The following is a 20,895-nucleotide window of genomic DNA, read 5'->3' on the forward strand; positions in this document are numbered from 1 at the left end:
GGCCCTGCCTACCTGAGTCACCACTGGGCCTCTGGGGTGGAGGCTGTCTTCCGGGTGAATCTGGCAACACGCCTCAGGCTGAGTTTGGAGATCCCAGGTTGAAGGGCCTGCTAGATAGAAGGTTCTTTCTTTTCTCCCCGGGTCCTGTATTCCACCTCCCTGCTGTTCATGTCCTGCTTCTGAGTCAGGCCTGCTAAGTCACCTGTGTGGTCTAGCCGTCAGTTCCAGATGCCGCCTCGCAGGGTTCTTTCTGAAGGCTGCCTGAGACTCACGCTGGCAACTCGCAACAGAGTTTTCCAGATTCTGAGGGCCTGGCGGTGGTGTTCTGTGGGCCAGGGCCTTGGGAATGTCGGGTGTTCCTACCTTACTGTGAGCAGGGAGGGCAGACGTAGAGGAAAGAGTGTGGCTTTAGCCAGACCCTGTTTCTTCCACCCAGAAGGGCGGCCAGTCCGCAGCCCCCCACCTGGTGGTGAGATCTGGATCCAGGGAGGGGCCGTGCTCCAAGAAACATTTCCTACTGGAGACTTTTTCCTTTCTCCGCTCCCTTCCTCTGCTTCCTTCCCTGGGCTCTCCTCACCTTGGCCCACATCCCTGCTACGGAAATTGTCTCAGAGAAGAGAAAAGGAAGGAGAGGTCTTTGGTCTTTGAGTCCTGACAGTTGGGTGATTTCAGTCCTCTGAAAGAGGAGTGGGTGAATTTGGGAGCAGGGGATCAAAGAGCACGGGTCTGGTCCCCGTCTGGTCGCCTCCCGTGGAGGCTAGAAGCGCTGGTGCAGGCTAGCCGCGCGGCCCGGGAGGCAGGCCATCCGCCGCCCAGCCTGGACCCCTCTCCAGCGGGGAGGGCCAGAGCATCTCTTGGTGTCTTGACCTCCGTTGAGCGACCACTGGCTTAGGAGGGCTCCGGTCAGAGATGGAGGTCTTGTTGCCAGAGACCTTTGACTTTGCAGACGGTAGTATTTGGGATCTAAAAAATGATAGCAGTAGTGGTTGCTCTCCCTTGAGCCCTGGATGCAGCATCTTAACGTGTGTTCTCTCACCGGATGTGCTGCCACTTTACAGATGAGGAAACTAATGGCGGTAAGTGGGGGAGCCACGACCCAAACCTAGTTCTGCCGGACAGAGCTCCTCGGCCCCCACCAGACCATCTCCTGACGCAGATGTGTCCTCTTTTGGATGGTTTCCTGCCCTCTTTGTAATAATCCCATCTCCCTCTTAAGGATGGTGTTGATAATAATAAAGTTAGCTTGTGTGGAGGCATTGGCAGATTTAGGATTTGGACACTAGCAGTTCGTCTCTGGCATTTGCGCTCTCAGCAACCCCCTCTGCCCCTGTGAGGAGGGAGGGGGATGGCAGAGCTTCTCTGTGGTTATTGATGTGCCTGACGTCCCGTGTGTGTGTGTGTGTGTGTGTGTGTGTGTGTGTGTGTGTGTGTTGAGCCTGGCGGGCGGTGCTGTCCTGTTGTGCTGCACAGACAGACCAGCCCGGAGGCCAGAAACCCCAGGAGGCAGAGCGAGGTCGGGAAGGACAGTGGGATTCCCAGATTTAGCTTCAGAGGGGCAGAGGGCCTGAATCCTCAAGTCAGCACTAAATTCCTATTACCACTTTTGAGGACTTGAGACTGCCAAGCTCCTGCTGCCGTTGGCTCATATCCTCCTTAAAGAGGGGCATGACAAGAAACTTAAGGGGTGAATTGGAGGTTGCCAGGGACACTTTGCCACCCATCTTCCTCTCATGAGAGCTGGGGCCCCTGTTCATGGCCTCTGAGGCAGGCCAGGTAGGACGGTGGGCGGTCTGGCCGCACTTGCTGGGTGGGTGGGGCTGAGAAGACGTGGGCCGTGGAGGCCCAGCCTTCGGGACCCTGATGGAGGGACTCAGGGTACCCTTCGGGGCAGGCACTAGCAGGGCCTAGGAAAGCCCTTCTCTGCAAAGGGGTGTGAACCCTCGGGTTGCTTGGAAGGGTGAAAAAGCAGGTGTTTGAAAAATCTGCTGATCTAGCAAACGCTGAGGGCCAACCAGAGGTAAGTGAGCAACAGGGTGTCTGAAGCAGAGAGGGCAAGAAAACTGTGTGGCCTGCGGCCAGCCGACTACAAAGGCCCTGGGGACGAGGTGGACCTGAGAGGGTTGGTAAGGACTCGCAGGAGAGAGAGCGTTTCCTAAAGGGCGAGAAGAGGTTGAAAGAGACTCAGCTGAGAAGTCAGGAAGCTCTTCCTTCAAAATCAACCATATGCACGGGATCTTTTTTTTTTTTTTTCCCTCGAATGCCTAAATCCATGAGCTTTTGGGATCTGAGTCAGACCGCTTATCCCAAACCAGCCAGCAGCTACTGCGCAAAGAGAAAGAAAGGTCCTGCGTTGACACAAGGAAGAAAAGGGAAACATCCCTAGTGGGCTCTGTTTGCTTTGTGTTCTTGTTTTTCTGCCTGGAAAGCGTATGGTGAGAGAGGGAAGCTTCTCACAAGGAACCCTGGACAGTTCCTTGGGTGCCGTAGCAAGTCCTTTAAGCCCAGCTTGTGGAGGGCTTTATGACAGCCCAGCCCAAAGGGGCCGTGATAGGAAGAGCGTGGACTCACACTCTTCTGGTCACCCTGCTCTCCTCCACACTGTGTCCCTGAAGTTAACAGGGTAGCTCTGGATGGTTCTGGGATGTGGCTCTGGCAGTGCTTTGCCCTGGTATGTGGGAGTGATGGCATCAGGCATCATTTCCCTTGGAGAGGTAAAGCCGGGCTCCAAAGGAGACTGAGACCAAACTCTTAACACTTTTATTCAAATATAATTCATATGCCATATAATTCACCGTTTATTTATCTTTTTTTTAAAGATTTTATTTATTTGACAGAGATCACAGGCAGAGAGAGAGAAAGAAGCAGGCTCTCGGCTGAGCAGAGATCCTGATGTGGGGCTTGATTCCGGGACCCTGGGATCATGACCTGAGCCAAAGGCAGAGGCTTTAACCCACTGAGCCACCCAGGCGCCCCAATTCACCCATTTAAAGTGTGCGATTAAGGGGCTTTGAGTAAATTCACGGAGCGATGTAGCTGTCACCACAACCAGCAGCTCATTAGGAAACGTTCGTTAGCACGGAAGGGAACCCCACACCCCTTAGTCGTCACCCCTAAATCCCCACCCTCCTCAGCCCCAGACTAATCTGTCTCTATGGATTTGCCTATTCTGAACATTTCAAATAAATGGAATCATACAATATATGGTCCTTTGTGACCAGCTTTGTTCACTTAGCGTCCCGTTTTCAAGATCCTTCCCTGTCGTAGCAGGTTGTCACTGCATTTTATTGCCGACGACGATTCCGCTGTGTGGCTTTTCCACAGTGTGTTTCTCTATTTGTCAACTCATGGCCACTCACATGGTTTCTACTCTGGGGCTCTGGCGAGCGTGGGGTGTTGCTACCACCTCGAGTCGGATGTCCGCTCCATTTCTCTCAGGTGTGCCCCGAGGAGCAGCGCTGCCGGCTCGCATAGCCACTCTGTGTAGCCCTCTCAGGAACACACATGTCTTCGTGGGAACGTGTGTTTTCACCTGGGTCGGACGGTTTTTTGTGTTTTCTGTTTCTGCATCTGTTCAGTACCGCGTCCATTCTTTCTGCTTTGTCACACTCTCGTTCGAGCCACGGCCTGAGGGCAGACGATCGCCTTGCTCAGACCCTGTCGCCCAGTTTGTTCGCGGCACAGGTTTCATGAGCATTGGCCGTAGCTCCGATCGTGTAGGTGCGGGGATGTCCGTGAATAAATGACGGACGCCTGCCCTCGTGAGCCTCCCTTCTCACCGGGATCGACCACTCATGAATGTAAAGCGATAGATAGTAAAAGTAACGGTGAAGTGTTGGGTGCTGATGAGTGGCTTTGAAGTCTTCCTAATTGTTGGGCTCCTGGGACTTGGCCGCGCCCCCCTTTCCCCAGTGTGAGCCGGCAGCGGGCGGCCAGCAGGAGGCGCAGGGCCTGGTGGGTTATTGCCGGCGGTGGTGGGACAGCACAGGTCCTGAGCTCCCGCGCCCATAGGACGCTGGCCCTGGACCAGACACTCTGCTCTCTTGGAGTGAAGACTGGCTCATTTCTCCTCTCCTCCCCCTCCTCCTCCTGATCCTCTGCCTGCCTGCCAGCCCCCTGCAGTCCACCCCTTCTTCTCAGCACTCTGGCGTTTTTTGTGGAGAGCTAAGGGCAAGGGTGCGGGCACAGAGAGGGCGGGATCCGGGACCGTGTGCCTGTCTCCACCCTGCAGCCCACCCTGGGACACCTCGACCCCAAGCCCAGCAGTAAGTCCAACATGCTGCGGGGCCGCAACTCAGCCGCCTCTGCTGACGAGCAGCCCCACATCGGCAACTACCGACTTCTTAAGACCATCGGCAAGGGCAACTTTGCCAAGGTGAAGCTGGCCCGCCACATCCTGACCGGGAAAGAGGTGAGCTTCGGGGGCGTGAGGCGCGGTGGGACGCCTGTCCCAGGCGGAGATGCCATCCCGGTTGAATGGAAGTGCTGAGAGGGAGGAGGCAAAGGGAGGGAGAGCTGAGCCCCGGCTTCAGCCTGCTCGAAGACCGAGTCCGGGCCTTTTGTCTCCTTTGCAGGTAGCTGTGAAGATCATTGACAAGACTCAGCTCAACTCCTCCAGCCTCCAGAAGGTAAGCACATGGCATCTTCTGTTCTTTTCTAAACCTCTCTGTAGGGGTCAGTGACTTACTGAACCCAGGTGGGCCTCTCCTTGGATCCTTAATTTAAAAAATTTCAGGTCATTTCACTGTCCCTGCTGCTCTGTGGGGCTCCCTGTGGGGCTCTGATCAGATCCACATGTTGACCCCTCTGAGTGGGCTTCCTGGCCCCAGGCACTGGCTCTTTTTAGTCTTTCTGCCCTTCCCCACCATTTGGCCTATCTATCTGACCTACTTCCTTCATCTTGTTATCTTCTGGCCTGTGGCCAGCCCTGGGTTGGTAACCATTACTAGAAACATGTGTTTGGTGACTCCCAAGATTTGGAATGACCCAGAGTAGTGGCTTTAGACCTAGACGTACAAGGATAGGAGGCAGGGAGCCCTGCCACCAGATTTGTGCCAGCTACACTTTAGGGATGTGAGTCTAGAAGATGAGGGTTTTTAGAAGCTAAATCCACAGTTTCGAGCCTGACAGTTCGTATAGGTGAAGGACAGGTACTCCCAATCTGCCTTCTCATTTCTAGGCTCCTCTTGGCTAAAAGTCTAAGCCATTTGCATGTAGGTGAGGTTGAACTTTTTCTTCCCTCCTTGACTTACAGTGAGAAACTGAGGTCTGTCTGAGCTAGCTGCTCGGATGGGCACACATACCCCCTGGTTGGGAAGCTATGAAGAACTGGTGGGGACACAAAAAGGAGGCTTCGGTCGCAGAATGGGACCGCTTGCCAGTGACAGGTTGATGTCGAACTGGAAACTCTGTCCTCTCCCCTCATCCTGGGCTCTGGCAGTTAGGGGAAGGAGAAGGTCTCCCATCTGGCTCCCGAAGAGTTAGCTGCCCCCGTCCAGGTCAGTCGGATTTCCTGGTGCCCTCATACTCCCCTGACCGTGGCTCAGATTTCTTGACCTTGATTCACCTAGTTCTATCAGGAGGCGGACTGAATTTTTCTTTCCACGACCGCATTGTGTTATTTGAGTTAGGAGAGGCCATAGGCTCATGCTGACCGCTGCAGTGGGATTTAGGAGCTTGGGACTAGGGGCTGATATTGGGGAAGAGGCACACTTGGACTAGCAGGGTGGAGGTTCAGGTGCCTTGACATGCTGGCAGCCAAAACCAGAGTGGTTCCTGTTTTCTCTTAGCCCTGGGATCCCCTCAAGGTTCTTTGGTTCACAGGAAACACTACTGTCATCACCAGGGCTTTCCTGCTTAGAGCTTTCCAGAAGGAAGGGAAAGAGGGCTCCTCGACATGTTGGCTCAGCCCGTGCGGGATGGAAGCCAGCTTGGTGTGAGCCGTCCGGTCTCCGGTGCAGGCCACCCTGCCATATGGTCACTGCCACAGTCGGCCAGGCCGTCTTACTTCCTGTGTCTTTTCTCTCCTTGCCTCTTCCTGACCAGCCGGCTGGAAGGCACCAATGCCAGACAAATGTAGCCATTTTAAAAGCCTTTTAACACACACTGTTACCAAGGCCAGTCTGACGCTGGCCAAATCACTCTGTTTAAATTTGATCCCAGCAGTGATCCGTAAAGAGGACAATAGTGAAGAATCTATCCCCCCAGGGTTCTCAGTGAGCCCAGAAAACTCTATCGTTCTCCCAGGAGAATGCCCCTCCCAGGCCAGTAGGACCCCAGCGGGGTGGGGGTGGGGGTGTCTGTACTGCATGGGATTGGGGGCAACCCTGGCCACTGCCTCTGGCCCCATTTCAGTGTTACTTCACTGCTGCTTACCACCCGTGAGGTGGTGTCCAGGATTTTTTGCCTCTTCATCCAAAACAGCTGCTGGACCAGGATAGAAGGCAAGAGAAACCTGGGCTCTAATAAGAAAAGGGAGCCAGGTTCAGAATCCAGTTCCCAAAGACTGGAAAACATGTCTCTTCTCCCTTTCATGTCCACCTCACAGAAGCTCTCGGATCTCATTAAGGGGAAAAACCATGCTCATTTGATTCCATAAACTGTATCCTGAATTAGGTCTCCAGACCTCTCCTTCCTGCAAAAAAACCAAACCAAACAAAATATAAACAACTAATTCTGCTCTTTGTGCAAATGGTGAGGCCTGGAAGTTACCAAAACCCCACCTCCAGTCCTCTGGCCCCCGCAGGGGGGGATGGAGTTCGTTTCTGTCATCTTTCTTTATGGAAATACATGGTTTGGAGTCCCTGATTTTGTTTCACAAAGAGAGCGTGAGTGTGTGGAGGTGGGTTTGATTAAAATTGGCATCAGCTATATATAGGAGCGGCGGCTTCTGTCACCGCCCCAGAGGCCTGGGGAGAAGGGCCTGCCCACTAGTGCAGAGCCCTCTGACTTCTATAAATCAGAAGATGAAGGGGGTCCCCTTCAGAAACAACCCCCCTCCAACACACACACACAGAGACCAAGCTAGAGTCTGTTTTGTCACAACTTCAGTGACAGTCCCGGTCCTGAATATTCATGTACAGGGGCTCACACTCCCTCCTTCAAAGGCGCCCGGCCAAACCCGTCTGCTGTTTGGGGGTTGGATTTGGGGAGACTGCAACAGGGCACGTGGCTGGTCTATCCAGATGCTGAACCCAGGCTACCAGTCACTGGAACCCCGCTTTCCTCCTGCGGCTGCTTCTGCTCTCGTTCCCCTGCTTCTGAGCCTCCAGGGACAGGCCTGAATGACCGGGACAGCTGCCCTCTTTCTATTCTCTGCCTGTTTTCTCTTTGGGGAGAAGAATCCTAACAGTGGCTCTGTTTGGAGGGAACCCAAGGGAAGCAAGTTAAGCAAGCATGACCCTTGGTATTTTCTTTCCTAGCTATTCCGCGAAGTAAGAATAATGAAGGTTTTGAATCACCCCAACATAGGTGAGAACAAGATGTCTTCCTTCCCTCCTTCCTTCCCCCACAGCACAGCCTCTCTTCCTGCCCGAGGGCATGCTGCTTTCTGGAGTCCTTGTGAATGACTCTGGGGAAGCCCAGCTCAAAATCCAGCTGTGCCTCTGGTGCACTGGGCTGTCCAGATGAGTAGTGTGGCTGCTCCGAGAGGAACTTTCTCTCGTGGGGGATAGGGTGAGGGCTTTGGTCCCAGGCTGCCTCTGCTCAGATTGGGGTCCTAACTGTGTCCTCTGCTTCTTCTCTGACTTGTGACTTGGCCTTTTCTTTTGTAGTTAAGTTATTTGAAGTGATCGAGACTGAGAAAACTCTGTACCTTGTCATGGAGTACGCCAGCGGAGGTAGGTGTGGAACTGCCCCTTCCTGTGGGCACACACCCCCATCCCCCATCCCTGTCCCCGTCCCTCAGCCCCAGTAGGCTCCGACCTGGACCCCACCCTGTGTCTTGCAGGAGAGGTGTTTGACTACCTGGTGGCCCACGGCAGGATGAAAGAAAAAGAGGCTCGAGCCAAATTCCGCCAGGTGGGTGCGGCTCCTGCTGCGGAATATGGGCCCGACCTCTGCGCCCAACCTCTGCGCCTCTGTGCCTTGGGCTTCGGCACGTAGGAAGGAGCTGCCACTCTCTGAGTGGCCTGTGGAGGGTCCCTCGGGCTTTGCCTGTTGCTGTGGCAGTGCAGAACTAGCTCCCGGGTCCCATGTCCGCCAGCCTTGGGTGCCGCTGGGCTGACCGTCCTTCCTTCCTTTCAGATAGTGTCTGCTGTGCAGTACTGCCACCAGAAGTTCATTGTTCACAGAGACTTAAAGGTAAGGCTCGCTCCTGTCCCCCATGTCTCTTGAGTCGGAGTGGGGGTCGGCAAGGATGTAACCATCGGGCCCTGCGTGTTCAAGGAAACACGAGCTTTTAATTTTTCAGAGATGATGAGGAAGCCCCTTGGGCTGCTTCTGCCACAGGCCTCACGACTGGCCTTAGATCTCATTCCGACGGGCAGACAGAGGGCCGCTGCCCCGTCGTTGCCAGGCACGTCACCTTCCGGGGCTGCCAGGCATGCAGGGAGCGCGGCAGGCTCTGCTGGCCCTTCAGGCGGCCTGGCCGCTGACCGAGGGCAGAACGGTGACTGACCCACAGCGGGCGCGTGCTCGCTCAGCTCTCTCCCTGAGATGCTCGAGTGTGAAATGCCTCAGAGGCTCCTGGCCGCCCGAGTCCAGGCAGACGTGGCTGCGATCAACCCGAGCCTGATACAGCGGAGCCCCCAGAGCCCCTCCAGCCCGCTCTGCCCTCCTCCAGCCCAGCCTCCCTACACTGGGGGCCTGCCCTGGAGTTGATGGAGAAAGTCCTGAGACTGAGGATGGCTTCCTGTTTGTGCTCCCTTACCCGTCAGGTCCTTCTGGGTCCCTGGCTTACTGTCGTCCGCTCGGTCCTGACATTTTCCATCTTACCTCCCAGGCAGAAAACCTGCTCTTGGATGCTGATATGAACATCAAGATTGCAGACTTTGGCTTCAGCAACGAATTCACTTTTGGGAACAAGCTGGACACCTTCTGTGGCAGTCCCCCCTATGCTGCCCCAGAGCTCTTCCAGGGCAAAAAATACGATGGACCCGAGGTAGATGTGTGGAGCCTGGGAGTCATCCTGTATACACTGGTCAGCGGATCCCTGCCTTTTGACGGACAGAACCTCAAGGTGGAGTGAAGTGCACACTCGGTTGTTCGTTTGTTTGTAAGATTTTATTTGTGGGTAACCTCGACACCGAACAAGCCCCGAGATCAGGAGTCACACACTGCGCCAACTGAGACAGCCGGGTGCCTGGGACTTAGATCATTTATATTGTCCCCTCTCAGCCTCTGGTCTTACCCCCTGACCTCTCTAACCCTTGCTGCCGCTACATTTTCCCTAAGCCAGAGCTTCAGAGAAGGGCTTGCTAAAGGTAGCAGCAGACACGGGGCCTTCTGTGCCCAGTGTCATGGCCTCCATTCTTTCCTCAAGGGATGGGATAAATTGTGTGTCCGTTCTCTCCTGCAAGGCGCGGGGATGGCAGGCCTCGGGCTGGTCAGGCTAATGGGCACAGGGTGTTTGACCCCAATGCTTCTCTAGTGGGCTGCCTTGTTCAGACTCTTGCCTCCTGCCGTGTCTCAGGTATGTCTGCCTGGTCAGCCTTCAGCTCTCAGGAGCCTGGATATTAGCTTTCTTCCCTGGGCCCTGGGGTGATTTGAATTTCCCTCCTGCTGGGGCGCCTGGCTGGCTCATTTGGCAGAGCAGGCAACTCTTGATCTCAGGGTGGTGAGTTCAGGCTCCATGTTGGGCATAGAGCTTACTTTAAAAATAATAAAATAATAAAATTGCCTCCTACCCAGGAGCTACGGGAGCGGGTACTGAGGGGAAAATACCGCATTCCGTTCTACATGTCCACGGACTGTGAAAACCTGCTTAAGAAATTTCTCATTCTCAACCCCAGCAAGAGAGGCACTTTAGAGGTGAGCAGCCTGGAGCCCAGGTGGCTGGAAAGTCCAGGGAACGTTCCCAGGGACACCTCCAAGCTCAGTCCCCTTCCTCCCTGTCCATACCCTTTCTTTTGCTCCCCAGCAAATCATGAAAGATCGATGGATGAATGTGGGTCACGAAGATGATGAATTAAAGCCTTACGTGGAACCGCTCCCTGACTACAAGGACCCCCGGCGGACAGGTGAGGCTCTGCAAGCTGTGAACTTGAACTCCCTCAGACCCGGGACCACCTGTAACCGTATGTCCCCCCTTGCAGAATTGATGGTGTCCATGGGTTACACACGGGAGGAGATCCAGGACTCGCTGGTGGGCCAGAGGTACAACGAGGTGATGGCCACCTACCTGCTCCTGGGCTACAAGAGCTCCGAGGTGTGTGTCCCCTGCTTTGTCCCCTGCTGGCCAGCTCTGCTGTCACCAGCACCCCCAGGCTTCTGGCAGCCGTGGAGGGCAGCAGCTCCTCTCTGAGTAGGTGTGCTCTCCATGGATGAATTTTAAGCCTCAGCACTGGTGGATGAGACTCGCTGGCCTTTGCTTGCACTGGTCTCTGTCACAGAATGACTAAGAAAGCTGGTGGGGTCTAGGCCTGGGCCTGGGTTCCCGTGTGGGTGAGTAGATCTGGCCCTGTCTGTGTTGATTAGGCTGGATCAGTTCTTTGTCTTTTTTGGTTTGGCATGGTTGGGTTTTTAAAGATTTTATTTGAGAGAGAGTGAGAGAGAGCAAGCACGAGTGTGGGGAGGAAGGGGCAGAGGAAGAGGGAGAAGCAGGCTCCCCGCTGAGCAGGGAGCCCAACATGGGGCTCGATCCCAGGACACGGGGATCATGATCTGAGCTGAAGGCAGACGCTTAAACGGCTGAGCCACCCAGGCGCCCCAGGATCAGTTCTTTGTTGATTTAGAAATCTTTCTGTCTGTTTCCGTGTGTTTGTGTCCCTCGGCATCTGGAACTGTCCACCTCTGGGTGTTCGGGTGTGTGGGTCTCTGTGCCTTTTTTATAAGAATCTTGAGTCATTGTGTCGCTTCTACTTAGTGCTTCTGTCTGGCTGTGTATATCTGTGCGCGCATATGTCCGTCCTTCTACTTAGTGCTTCTGTCTGGCTGTGTATATCTGCGCGCGCGCATGTCCGTCCTTCCATCTCCTCATCTGGAGGCTCGTCTTTGCTCTTCTGCCCGTCTGGGTAACCATGCCTGTGTGTGAGTCTGTGGGTGTGTGTGGGAGTGGGGTCTCGCTCACCATCTGCGTGTCCCCACATGCACTCTCGTCTCCCTGCTCTCCGCCTGGTAGTGTTGGACTCTCGGTTCTCACCTTAGCCTGCTTGGGAGGTAACTAGCCAGGGGCAGGAGGGTGTGGTCTCCGAGTGTGAAAGTGTGTTCACACTTTCACACAGGCTTATCCTTCTATGGTGGTAGGGGGGTCCTTTGTGTGCTGGGGGCCGGTGTTGGGTGGGGGAGGTCTTAGGCTCTGTCAGGATCTGTGTCAGGGCGTGTCTCCTGGAGTGTTCAGGTACACCTGGGTCCTGCAGGGGCCTATCATGTGAGTGTGGGGTGGCTTTGTGTTGGGCAGGGTGGTGTGTCCTTGGGTCCATCCGCACGCATCTCCGATGACTTGTGCCCCCCTTTGCCTCTGCTTGCAGTTGGAGGGCGACACCATCACCTTGAAGCCCCGGCCTTCGGCCGATCTGACCAACAGCAGTGCCCCTTCCCCCTCCCACAAGGTACAGCGTAGTGTCTCGGCCAACCCCAAGCAGCGGCGCTTCAGTGACCAGGGTGAGTGCTTCGGAGGACTTGCAGGTGGGGGCTCACCCCTCTCCTGAAGGGGCACAGATTCTGGGGGCTGGGGATGACACCGCTGAGTTTCAGTCCCAGTTGAGCCACTTGTTAGCCTTAGGCCGAGCCATGGAACTTCCCTCACCCTCTGGGACCTGGGGTTTGCCAGGTTGCTGGCAAGACTTTTTAGGAGAGCGCCGTGCGTTCGTGTGCGCGGCCGCCACTCGGTGAGCCACTCGCCCTTACCTGTTCCCATCACCCCTCTGGCCCACAGCTGGTCCTGCCATTCCCACATCTAATTCCTACTCTAAGAAGACGCAGAGTAATAACGCAGAGAATAAGCGGCCTGAGGAAGACCGGGAGGCAGGGCGGAAGGCCAGCAGCACAGCCAAAGTGCCTGCCAGCCCCCTGCCCGGCCTGGAGAGGAAGAAGACCACCCCCACCCCTTCCACGGTGAGCGTCCCTCAGGGCCCGCCACCACCCAGCCCTGCTCCCTTCCCCGCCCCCCTCCTACGGTGGGGTCTGCCCTCCCGGCAGCTCCCTCTGGCCACCCACCAGGTCTTAGCTCCCAGGCCACTTTTGCTTACTGTGGAAAGCCTACCCCCAAGAGGAAAAGCAGAATCCTTTCCTTTCTCTACTCTTCTGTTCCTGCTGGAAGGCGGAGGGGAAGCCGGTTCTGTGAACAGAAGAACACTTTGGTTTTCTGTGATACAGCTCTGCCCTTTATTCCCCACAGAACAGCGTCCTCTCCACCAGCACAAATCGAAGTAGGAATTCCCCGCTTTTGGAGAGGGCCAGCCTTGGGCAGGCCTCCATCCAGAACGGCAAAGACAGGTGAGCTGGCCCAGGCCCTGCCCACCACGCTGCCCCTGAGCCCTCTCTCACAGCAGTGACGTCCGTCGGCAGCCCCGCCTCCCCGCCCTGCTCTCTGGAGTTCCGTCCTGGCTCTGTCCAGTCCAGCTTGTCCACACGCCAGCACCTCCCCCTGCTCTTCCCCCACTCCCACTCCCCCCTACCCCTGCCACCGTGTCCTCTCCCCTGTGTTCCTGGGACTGCTTCTTGCAGTGGGCAGACCAAGGGAGACTCCATGGTCATCTCGGCTGCCTTCTGGCTTCTTTCTTTATTTCTTTATTTCTTTCTCTTTTTTGTTGCTGCTGTTGTTGTTTACTTACTTATCTACGCAATGTCCACACCCCGTGAGTGGGTTTGGGACTCAAACTTACAACCCCGAGGTTGAGTCACACCCCTTCTGACTGAGCCCGGGGGCGCCCCTGCCTTCTTGGTTCCTGACTGCAGCCAGGGCATGGCAGCCGTGCTCCTCTCGGCGTCAGCGCCTGAGGCTTTGCTTGGGGGTCCCCAGCTCAGAGCAGAACCCTGAGCTGCCCACCTGAAGGGTGTACGTGTTGAGGGTGACCCTGGCTGGGCCTAGCCAAACAGATCCCCCCTTAGCCTCGACCACCAGCATCTCTTGGTGTGTTGCCTTCCTGGCTCCTCCTTTTCTGAGCTTACTGAAAATTCCCCTTAGCAACACCCTGCTCTTTCTGTCGGCAAAACATCCTTGTTCTTAGAATTCCTAGGAGACCAGCGCAACCCGGAGGCAGTTACCTCCTGTCGGCTTTCCTGCACTTTCGGTTTCCTCCCCCGGTTTTGGCCTGCCTCACTCTCCTCACCCGCCCTCCACTTCCCAGTCCTGCCTTCCTCCGCTCTGACTGGAGTCCCGTGGCTGCTCCCCAGACCTGACCTGACCCGACCTGCCCTGCACCTGCCGCAGCTCGCTCCCCACCCCTCACCCCCAACCGTTCTGCCCTGCCCTTGCTTCCTAACCTTAACCTCCTGCCCCCCTCCCACCCACCCCTAACCCAGGCCTCTTCGCTGCTTTTGTCTCCTAGCCTAACCATGCCAGGGTCCCGGGCCTCCACGGCTTCTGCTTCCGCCGCGGTCTCTGCGGCCCGGCCCCGCCAGCACCAGAAATCCATGTCGGCCTCCGTGCACCCCAACAAGGCCACTGGGCTGCCCCCCACGGACAGTAACTGTGAGGTGCCGCGGCCTAGGCAAGTGTGCTGGGGCAGCTGGCGCGGCGGGTGCCCTCAGCCTGCCCCACCCCCTGCGCCCCAAAAATCCTCCCCCCCACCCCGCCCCGGCCCCAGGGTGCTGCTCTGCTCTTGGCATCTTAGCCACAAGAAATGGCTCTGTCCCCTACAGTCAGGAAGTAGAGAGAACAAAAAAAGAGCTTAATGCCCCTCTTTTCCTCCAGTTCTCCCTCTCAGAACAGATATGCAAGAAGCCGCCCTGAGGCTCCAGAAGGAAGCCTTTTTGTTCTGAGCCTTCCTGGACTTCCTTAGGACCCCAGGGACAGTCAGCACCAAAGGGACTCAATCCTTGAGGGTTGGTCAGCATTGTCCCCTTGAGGTTCCAGTGCGCCTAGCTCCCCAGGAGCCACTTCTCTCCGGCCTGTACTGCTCTCCACACACGCATCCTCCGTTGCCTCCCTCCCTCCCCCGAACCATCTCCTTCCACCTCCGCCTAGATGTCCTCCTTGCCCGTGTCCTCGGTGGTCACACCCCTTCCTTCTGTGTCCTCCGTGATGGCTGCCTCTGCCCTAGCATCCCCTTCCCCCGCCCGGGGCGCTGCAGGTGCTCCGTGGTAATGGCATGCTTGTGCCCTGACACCTCTCCTCCGCCCCCACCTCTTTTCCCACAGCACAGCCCCCCAGCGTGTCCCTGTCGCCTCCCCCTCCGCCCACAACATCAGCAGCAGTGGTGGAGCCCCAGACCGAACTAATTTCCCCCGGGGTGTGTCCAGTCGAAGCACCTTCCACGCTGGACAGCTCCGGCAGGTGCGGGACCAGCAGAATTTGCCCTACGGTGTGACCCCAGCCTCTCCCTCTGGCAATAGCCAGGGCCGGCGGGGGGCCTCGGGGAGCATCTTCAGCAAATTCACTTCCAAGTTTGTACGCAGGTGAGTGGGGGTGGGGAGGCGCTTAGGGCGGCAGAGAGAATAGGGCCAGGCCCTCCTACCTGCCTGGGAGTGGGGGTGGGGACTGCCGACACGAGGCTTGGGTCTTGGGGTTGGAAGAGGCCTTGGGAAGCCTAAGGAACTGGTGCTTGTCAGCATCTCATGATCCGAGACCCGTGTGTCCCTCCCAGGCTCTCCCTAGCTCCTGTACGCAGCCCTCGTTCTCCGGCCCGAGAGCAGATGGCCAGTGCCGCCTCCTCTCTAGGAGAGTGTGAACTCAGATGCTAAAATAAAAGCCCCCCCTCTTCTCTCCTGGGTTCCCATGGAAACTTATATTTGGTGACGCAGCTGCAAAGTCATGAGGCCTGAGCCAGCCTGGGCCGGCAAGGAGAGTTTTCCTGGTCCTCTGGCTCGCCCCTCTGACCTCCTTCCCCCCGCCCCCGACCCGGTGGGCTAGGTCCAGCTGCGGCTGCTCCCTCGGCGTCAGCCGCGTCGTCCTCCCCAGGGCTCGCCACGATGAAGGCCTGTCATAAATGAAGTAGCCGCTGGGGGCCAGCCTGGCCTCTTCCCTCGCAGCCAGCCCCGTGGGTGGACGCTTTCCGAGGTGGCGAGCAGGGTGGGGGTTCTCTTCATGAGGTTTCTCACACCTGGGCCCCAGCCACCCCGAAGAGACAGCTTTGATTCCTAGGATGCACCCAAGCCATCGCGCCTGGCAGGATGCTCCCTATGTCCCCACCTCAGCGGAGCTCGGGAAGCAGCAGCAGGCTCGCCGCCCTTCCCGCTGCTCTTAACTCAGACGGAGAGCCAAAGCCCTGGCCCTTCCAGTCCCAGAGCGCAGGGCTGCGGGGCAGGGCGGGGCGTCTAGGACTCTAGTCTCGCTGAGCGGCTCTTCCACGTGGGGTGACCCTCGAACCTATAAAGCCCACTCCCCACCTGCTTATCCACATACTGTCTTGTTGGTTTTTTTTTTTTATTTCTTTTTTTATTTTGTCTTTTTTTGTTTGTTTTTTTAGAAATCTGTCTTTCAGGTTTGCCAGAAGGTAGGCGTTCAGCCCTCTGTGTGTGTGTGTGTGTGTGTGTGTGTCTGTGTCCTGTTGTCCTACCTCCGTCATTAACTCCCCTTTTCTGGCTCTTGCTCCCGCCTCCATCTGCTAACCACGTCTGTGTGGCCCTCTCTCTGCCATCTTAAAGGGATGAAGACTGCCTCTGACTGGGCGGCCACTCAGGGCAGGTGACTTTGAAAATGAGGGGCCAGTCCCGAGGCACAGGGGACCTTCTCAGGGAATTCTCCCTTTAAGATTGTCTCGTCACCCCCACCCCAGGTTTGGGTTTTGGTCGTAGCCCTGGGTTTCTTCCCTGGCCCTTTCCCCCATCTGTGCATGCGCTGTGAAGGAGCTCCAGGAGGGTTGCAAGTGCATCTGGGACGGGCTCTCCTTTTGGGTCTTTGGGTCTTTCCCTTCTCTGGTCCCCTGAACACTTCAGGGCCATGTGAGCTCGCCCCTGTCCTAGGGACAGCAGGACTTTGGAGGTGCTACAGGGACGCCGGGGTCCCAAGGCTTTTCAGTCTGACGCTTCCAGGCCCTCAGGAGCCTTTGCCTCAGGAGTGGGCATAGCACCCCCTTCTGGCAGCTCCTGCAGAACTAGGCCTGCCCCCACCCCCACCCAGCACACCTCCTGCCTCCCGCAGGATCAGGACAAATCAAGCCATGCCGCTTCTCTGGGCCCATGTTCTCTGGATAGGGACTGTGGCCTCCAGAGAGCCAGGGGCCGGGATGTTCTAGGGCTGGGGCCGTCTACCTCCTAGCCCTGGCAACAGTGGGAGATCCCCCTCACCCCAGCTCAGGCATCTCCCTTCTTAGGCCAGAACCTGGCTCTGCCACCTCCGGCCTTATCCTCACCCTCTCTGGAAGCCTGGGTGGGCCGAACGAATACCAAGCTGAAGACCAAGGGCCGGGTTGGGAGCACTGGTTCCCCAAGACTGTCAGCCCCGGCTCTGTGCTGGGGCTAGGACACCTGGCAGACATGTCGGTGACCCAACTGACTAACGGCCAAGCCAGGGTCCCTAGGCTTTCCCCTTCCCACCCACTGCTCCCCACCCAGCTCTTCACTGCATGGCTGGCTGTTGACTCACAGGCCCTGGTGGGGGCCTGCCTTGCTGGGCGCCTCCACCCACAGGGCAGGGACCAGGTGGGGCTGGGGAGAGCAGCAGGCTCCTTCCCCGGCACAGCCCGGGCTCCCTGCTTGCAGCGCGCTTGTGTGCATTCGTGTGTCTGTTGTGTCTTTGTGTTCCTTTTCCATGTGCTGCCGCTGCTCTCTCTCATCCGCACATCCCTGCCCTCCTCTGCAGCCCCCAATGTCCCGGCTCCAGGCATCCGTCTTCCAGCCAGGAGCTGGAGAAGCCGCTCAGCGGGGCCAGACCTCTTCCCCACCCACCGTCCCAAGGTGCTGGCCCTGCCCTGCCCTCTGTCCTCCCTTCTGCACAAGCAGATGGCCTAGCGGCCTGGCAGGCAGGGGGAGTTCTGAAAGAATGGGGGAGGCGGGCTTGTCCACGGACGGCCTCGCGTCTCTTCCCCCCCCCACCCCATCTCCAGGCACCCGCCCCCAGGCTTGCTCACTGTTCCAGCTCTCAGCCCTTTGAGCCTCCTGAGAGAGGCCTCCTTCTGACCCCCACACACACCACGTCTCCCCGCCCCCCAGCCCAGCCCCTTCCCCTCAAGAGGACTGCGGCCCTAGGGCCCGCGGGTACCGGTGTTGAAGAAGACCCATCCACGGTGTGAGGCCCTGGCCGTGGGCTGGCGGGGGAGCGGCCTCGTGCCATGGCTGCGTGCTCGCAGCGCGCCTGCACACCCGCGCCCCCCTCCTCCCCGGGACCAGAGGCTCCGCCTCCCCAGCACTTGTCTCTGGGAGCGTGGGGAGGGACAGGCCCCAGGCGCTGGGCTCCCTGCTGCAGAGGGACAGTCCGGCTGCTGGTGTGAGGTGCTGCAGGGCCGTGGTGGCCTGCCAGGTGACGGGCAAGTGGCCCCAGAGCTAGGGTCCCGCTCACCCACCGGCGGCCCCTCACCAGACCCACCCTCGCCTGGGTCTGCGGCGGTGGAAGGAGCGAGAGGTCCCAGCACTAAACTCTCCCTCGCTCTGTTTTTTGAGGAACCTGAATGAACCTGAAAGCAAAGACCGAGTGGAGACGCTCAGGTGAGAGGGCTGGAGCCGGCACCAGCCCCGCCCGGGGCCACTGGGCTTGCCACGAGCCTCCCGCACCTCTCCGCCTTCTCTGCCCCACCCCCCACCCCACCCCCACCCCCACCCCACCCCACCCCCGCTCTTCTCTGGTGGCTCTGCCCTGTCCCCACCGTCCCGGGGCCTCCCTTTCCTCAGAGAAGCCCCACGCCCCAGCTGCAGTAGCTGTGGGCCCTTCTCCTCAGCTCCGGTGCCTTCTGGAAGCAGGAGCCCTAGGCTGGGTGGTTGGGGCTACAGATTGCTCCCCATCGACCAGCTCTCTTTCCGCACCTCAGCCGCTGCTTTCTGTCCCGTCTGTGAACTGCTCAGGGCTGTTGAGCACGTGCTCTCCTTTCCTCCCCGACCCTCTGCTCCTCAGAGAAAAGCATGGAAATGTCACCCTCCCCTCCTCTCCCCTGCCAGGGCCTGGCTTCTCCTCCCCTTCTCTGCCCTCCCTGAGAGACGGAGGTCACAAAACTAGCCACCCCTGTCACCCTCCCTCTGCTTCCCCCCCACACCAGGTCTGATGCTCCCTCCCTCGGCGCTGTCGCCTCCGGGGCACCCTCCGTGCTCTTCTCTGGTCTTGGTTGGGGGGCCGGCTGCCAGGGTGGCTCTCCCGTGGGTAGGGTGCCCCGGGCCACGCCCTGACCCCCTGCCTCTGGCCTCTCTGCAGACCTCACGTGGTGGGCGGCGGAGGCAATGACAAGGACAAAGAGGAGTTCCGGGAGGCCAAGCCGCGCTCTCTGCGCTTCACGTGGAGCATGAAGACCACCAGCTCCATGGAGCCCAACGAGATGATGCGGGAGATCCGCAAGGTGCTGGACGCGAACAGCTGCCAGAGCGAGCTGCACGAGAAGTACATGCTGCTGTGCATGCACGGGGCGCCGGGCCACGAGAACTTCGTGCAGTGGGAGATGGAGGTGTGCAAACTGCCGCGGCTCTCTCTCAACGGGGTCCGATTCAAGCGGATATCGGGCACCTCCATGGCCTTCAAAAACATTGCCTCCAAAATAGCCAACGAGCTCAAGCTTTAACGGGCTGCTGGGAGCCGGGGGGGGGGGGGGGGGGGGGGGGCGCCGGAGGCGGGCCGGCCGGACGGAGCTGCTGGGGCCGGGCTCCCACCCACCCGGGCGAGACTGCGGTCGGGATTGCCGTGTCTCCCCCTGCTGGCACTTCTCCCCTCCTGCCCTTCTTGGTTTTTTTCTTCCATGTTTGGGGGGGACAGGAGACGGTCCTTTCCCCCCAACATTGACCCCTGCCCGGAAAGTCCCCCTTCCCCCTTCTCCCCCACAGGAGGCAAAGGAAGGGGAGGGGGGCGGGGGGGCAGGGCTCCCCCTCGGTACTGCGGTTGCACAGAGTATTTCGCCTAAACCAAGAAATTTTTTATTACCAAAAAGAAAAAAGAAAAAAAAAAAAATCCCAGCGGCCACCTTTCCTCCCTGCCCCATTGGGACAGTCGAGACTGGATCTGTGGGGTTTCCCGGGAGGGCGGCTCAGGGCTGGGACACTCAGGCAAGAGTGGTGGAGTTCCCTGTCAGGCCCTCCGCCAGGCCCACTTTGGGCTTCTCCCCTCTCCTTCCCCCCTTCCCCTCCAAGCAAACCACCAGAGGTGGCCTTCCCCTGACCTCAGGCCCCAGGGCTGGAGGCCTGGATGGCCGGGCCAGGGGCCAGGGGCGGGGCGCTGCCCAGCCCTGAGGTGGGGGGGTCGGGGGTGGGGGGGTGCTGGCGGCTGCCCTGGGCTGGCAGGCGAGGCTCGGGGCTCCGCCCCCCCCACACTGTACCCTCCGCCCCTCCTTCCCCAGAGCTGGGCATTTCCTTCCACAAGCTGCTGTGGGGACTTTTGTTCCCCTCCTCAAAAGTCTGTGCCATCTTCTCCCACCCCTCCTGGGCAGAAGGCGGGGGGGCTGACCCCCCCCCCCCCGCTGGGAGAGGGGAGGGGACTGCAGGGCAGATAGGCTCCTCGGCCCCCAGGGGGCCGCCTGGGCTGCTAGTCTCCGGAACAGGGATGCTGGGCGCTCCGTTATGGGAGAGCCTTTGTCTGAAAGCACAGCCCCTCGCCATTCCTCTCCCCTGCCCCCTTCATTGGCATTAATCTGGGCACCAGCTAGTTCCCTAGCAGTGACTCCCCTCACCACTCATCTCCCGGCCTTGCCTTTTCTTCCTGACACTGTCGCCCCTCCTCTCAGGAGACACTGCCCAGGGCCTCCACAGCCGCCTGGTGGGGGGCTGGATAGGGCAGCGGGGTGCCGGGAGCCTCTGCCCTCCCCCGGGGGTGGGGGGACAGATCGGCCTAGTGACTCCCAGCTTGCTAACCTCCTCAGCCAGCGTGGGAGTGGCTGGTTATGGGCGCTTGGCTGGTGGCGGCCGCTGCAACCCTTAATTTATTTCTCTGCTGTTTCTGTTCCTGAGAAACTGGGGGAGGGGGGTCCTGCACAGAGGCTGCCCCTGCCCTCACCTGAGTTGTACATTTTTTTGTGATGGGTTTTATTTTTTATTTTATTTTTATTTTTATTTTTATTTTTTTTTTTGATTTATGATGACTCCACTCCTATTCATCACCCACCCCACCCCCCCAAGCCCAGGCTCCGTGGCAAGTCAAGCCCTTAGGGTCCCAGGAAGGGGCATAGCCAACCTCAGCCCTCCTGCCCCAAGCCCCGGCTTCGGGCTCCGGGCTCCGGGCTCCGGGCTCCGGGCTCCGGGCTCCGGGCTCCGGGCTCAGGCTCCGACCAAGGGCTCCCCCTCCTTCCGTCCCTCCCTCCCTTTCCCTCCTCCTCCCTCCCCACCCCTCCTGCCCAGTGGAACAGCCCGGGTGCTCTGAGGGGCCGGGAGGGCATGGCTTGGCTCCCAGAGGGGGTGGTGGCCCATGGAGGGGCTCCCAGGCAAGGTGGCCCCTCCCCACCCACCCTCCCACACCCGCACTTAGTTTCTCCTCTGGATCAAACACGTAATAAAGAGAATGTTTGGAATCTG

At 58.5% G+C, this 20,895-nt stretch overlaps 1 protein-coding gene across 8 annotated transcripts in view; it reads left to right on the forward strand.

The window, feature by feature from the left end:
• The window catches only part of MARK2 (microtubule affinity regulating kinase 2), a 57,702-nt gene extending 37,086 nt beyond the window's left edge, over positions 1-20,616 (forward strand). For 4 of the 8 annotated variants that reach the window (XM_059145353.1, XM_059145344.1, XM_059145371.1 and 1 more), the window contains 18 exons: positions 4,229-4,408; positions 4,572-4,625; positions 7,419-7,467; positions 7,770-7,835; positions 7,946-8,016; positions 8,242-8,298; positions 8,939-9,175; positions 9,847-9,966; positions 10,076-10,175; positions 10,251-10,363; positions 11,625-11,757; positions 12,032-12,210; positions 12,494-12,591; positions 13,647-13,808; positions 14,458-14,715; positions 15,726-15,752; positions 17,857-17,901; positions 18,599-20,616. In XM_059145353.1, the coding sequence (XP_059001336.1) occupies positions 4,229-4,408; positions 4,572-4,625; positions 7,419-7,467; positions 7,770-7,835; positions 7,946-8,016; positions 8,242-8,298; positions 8,939-9,175; positions 9,847-9,966; positions 10,076-10,175; positions 10,251-10,363; positions 11,625-11,757; positions 12,032-12,210; positions 12,494-12,591; positions 13,647-13,808; positions 14,458-14,715; positions 15,726-15,752; positions 17,857-17,901; positions 18,599-18,959 (2,310 nt within the window). In that variant the 3' untranslated portion in view covers positions 18,960-20,616. Of the gene's footprint in view, positions 1-4,228; positions 4,409-4,571; positions 4,626-7,418; positions 7,468-7,769; positions 7,836-7,945; positions 8,017-8,241; positions 8,299-8,938; positions 9,176-9,846; positions 9,967-10,075; positions 10,176-10,250; positions 10,364-11,624; positions 11,758-12,031; positions 12,211-12,493; positions 12,592-13,646; positions 13,809-14,457; positions 14,716-15,725; positions 15,753-17,059; positions 17,155-17,856; positions 17,902-18,598 lie in introns of all 8 variants that reach the window. The other 4 variants (XM_059145396.1, XM_059145386.1, XM_059145363.1 and 1 more) reach the window with 4 other exon arrangements.
• Positions 20,617-20,895: the final 279 nt, after the last annotated feature.

This window comes from Mustela lutreola, chromosome 1 (assembly GCF_030435805.1).
Source record: "Mustela lutreola isolate mMusLut2 chromosome 1, mMusLut2.pri, whole genome shotgun sequence".
Classification (NCBI taxonomy): domain Eukaryota; kingdom Metazoa; phylum Chordata; class Mammalia; order Carnivora; family Mustelidae; genus Mustela; species Mustela lutreola.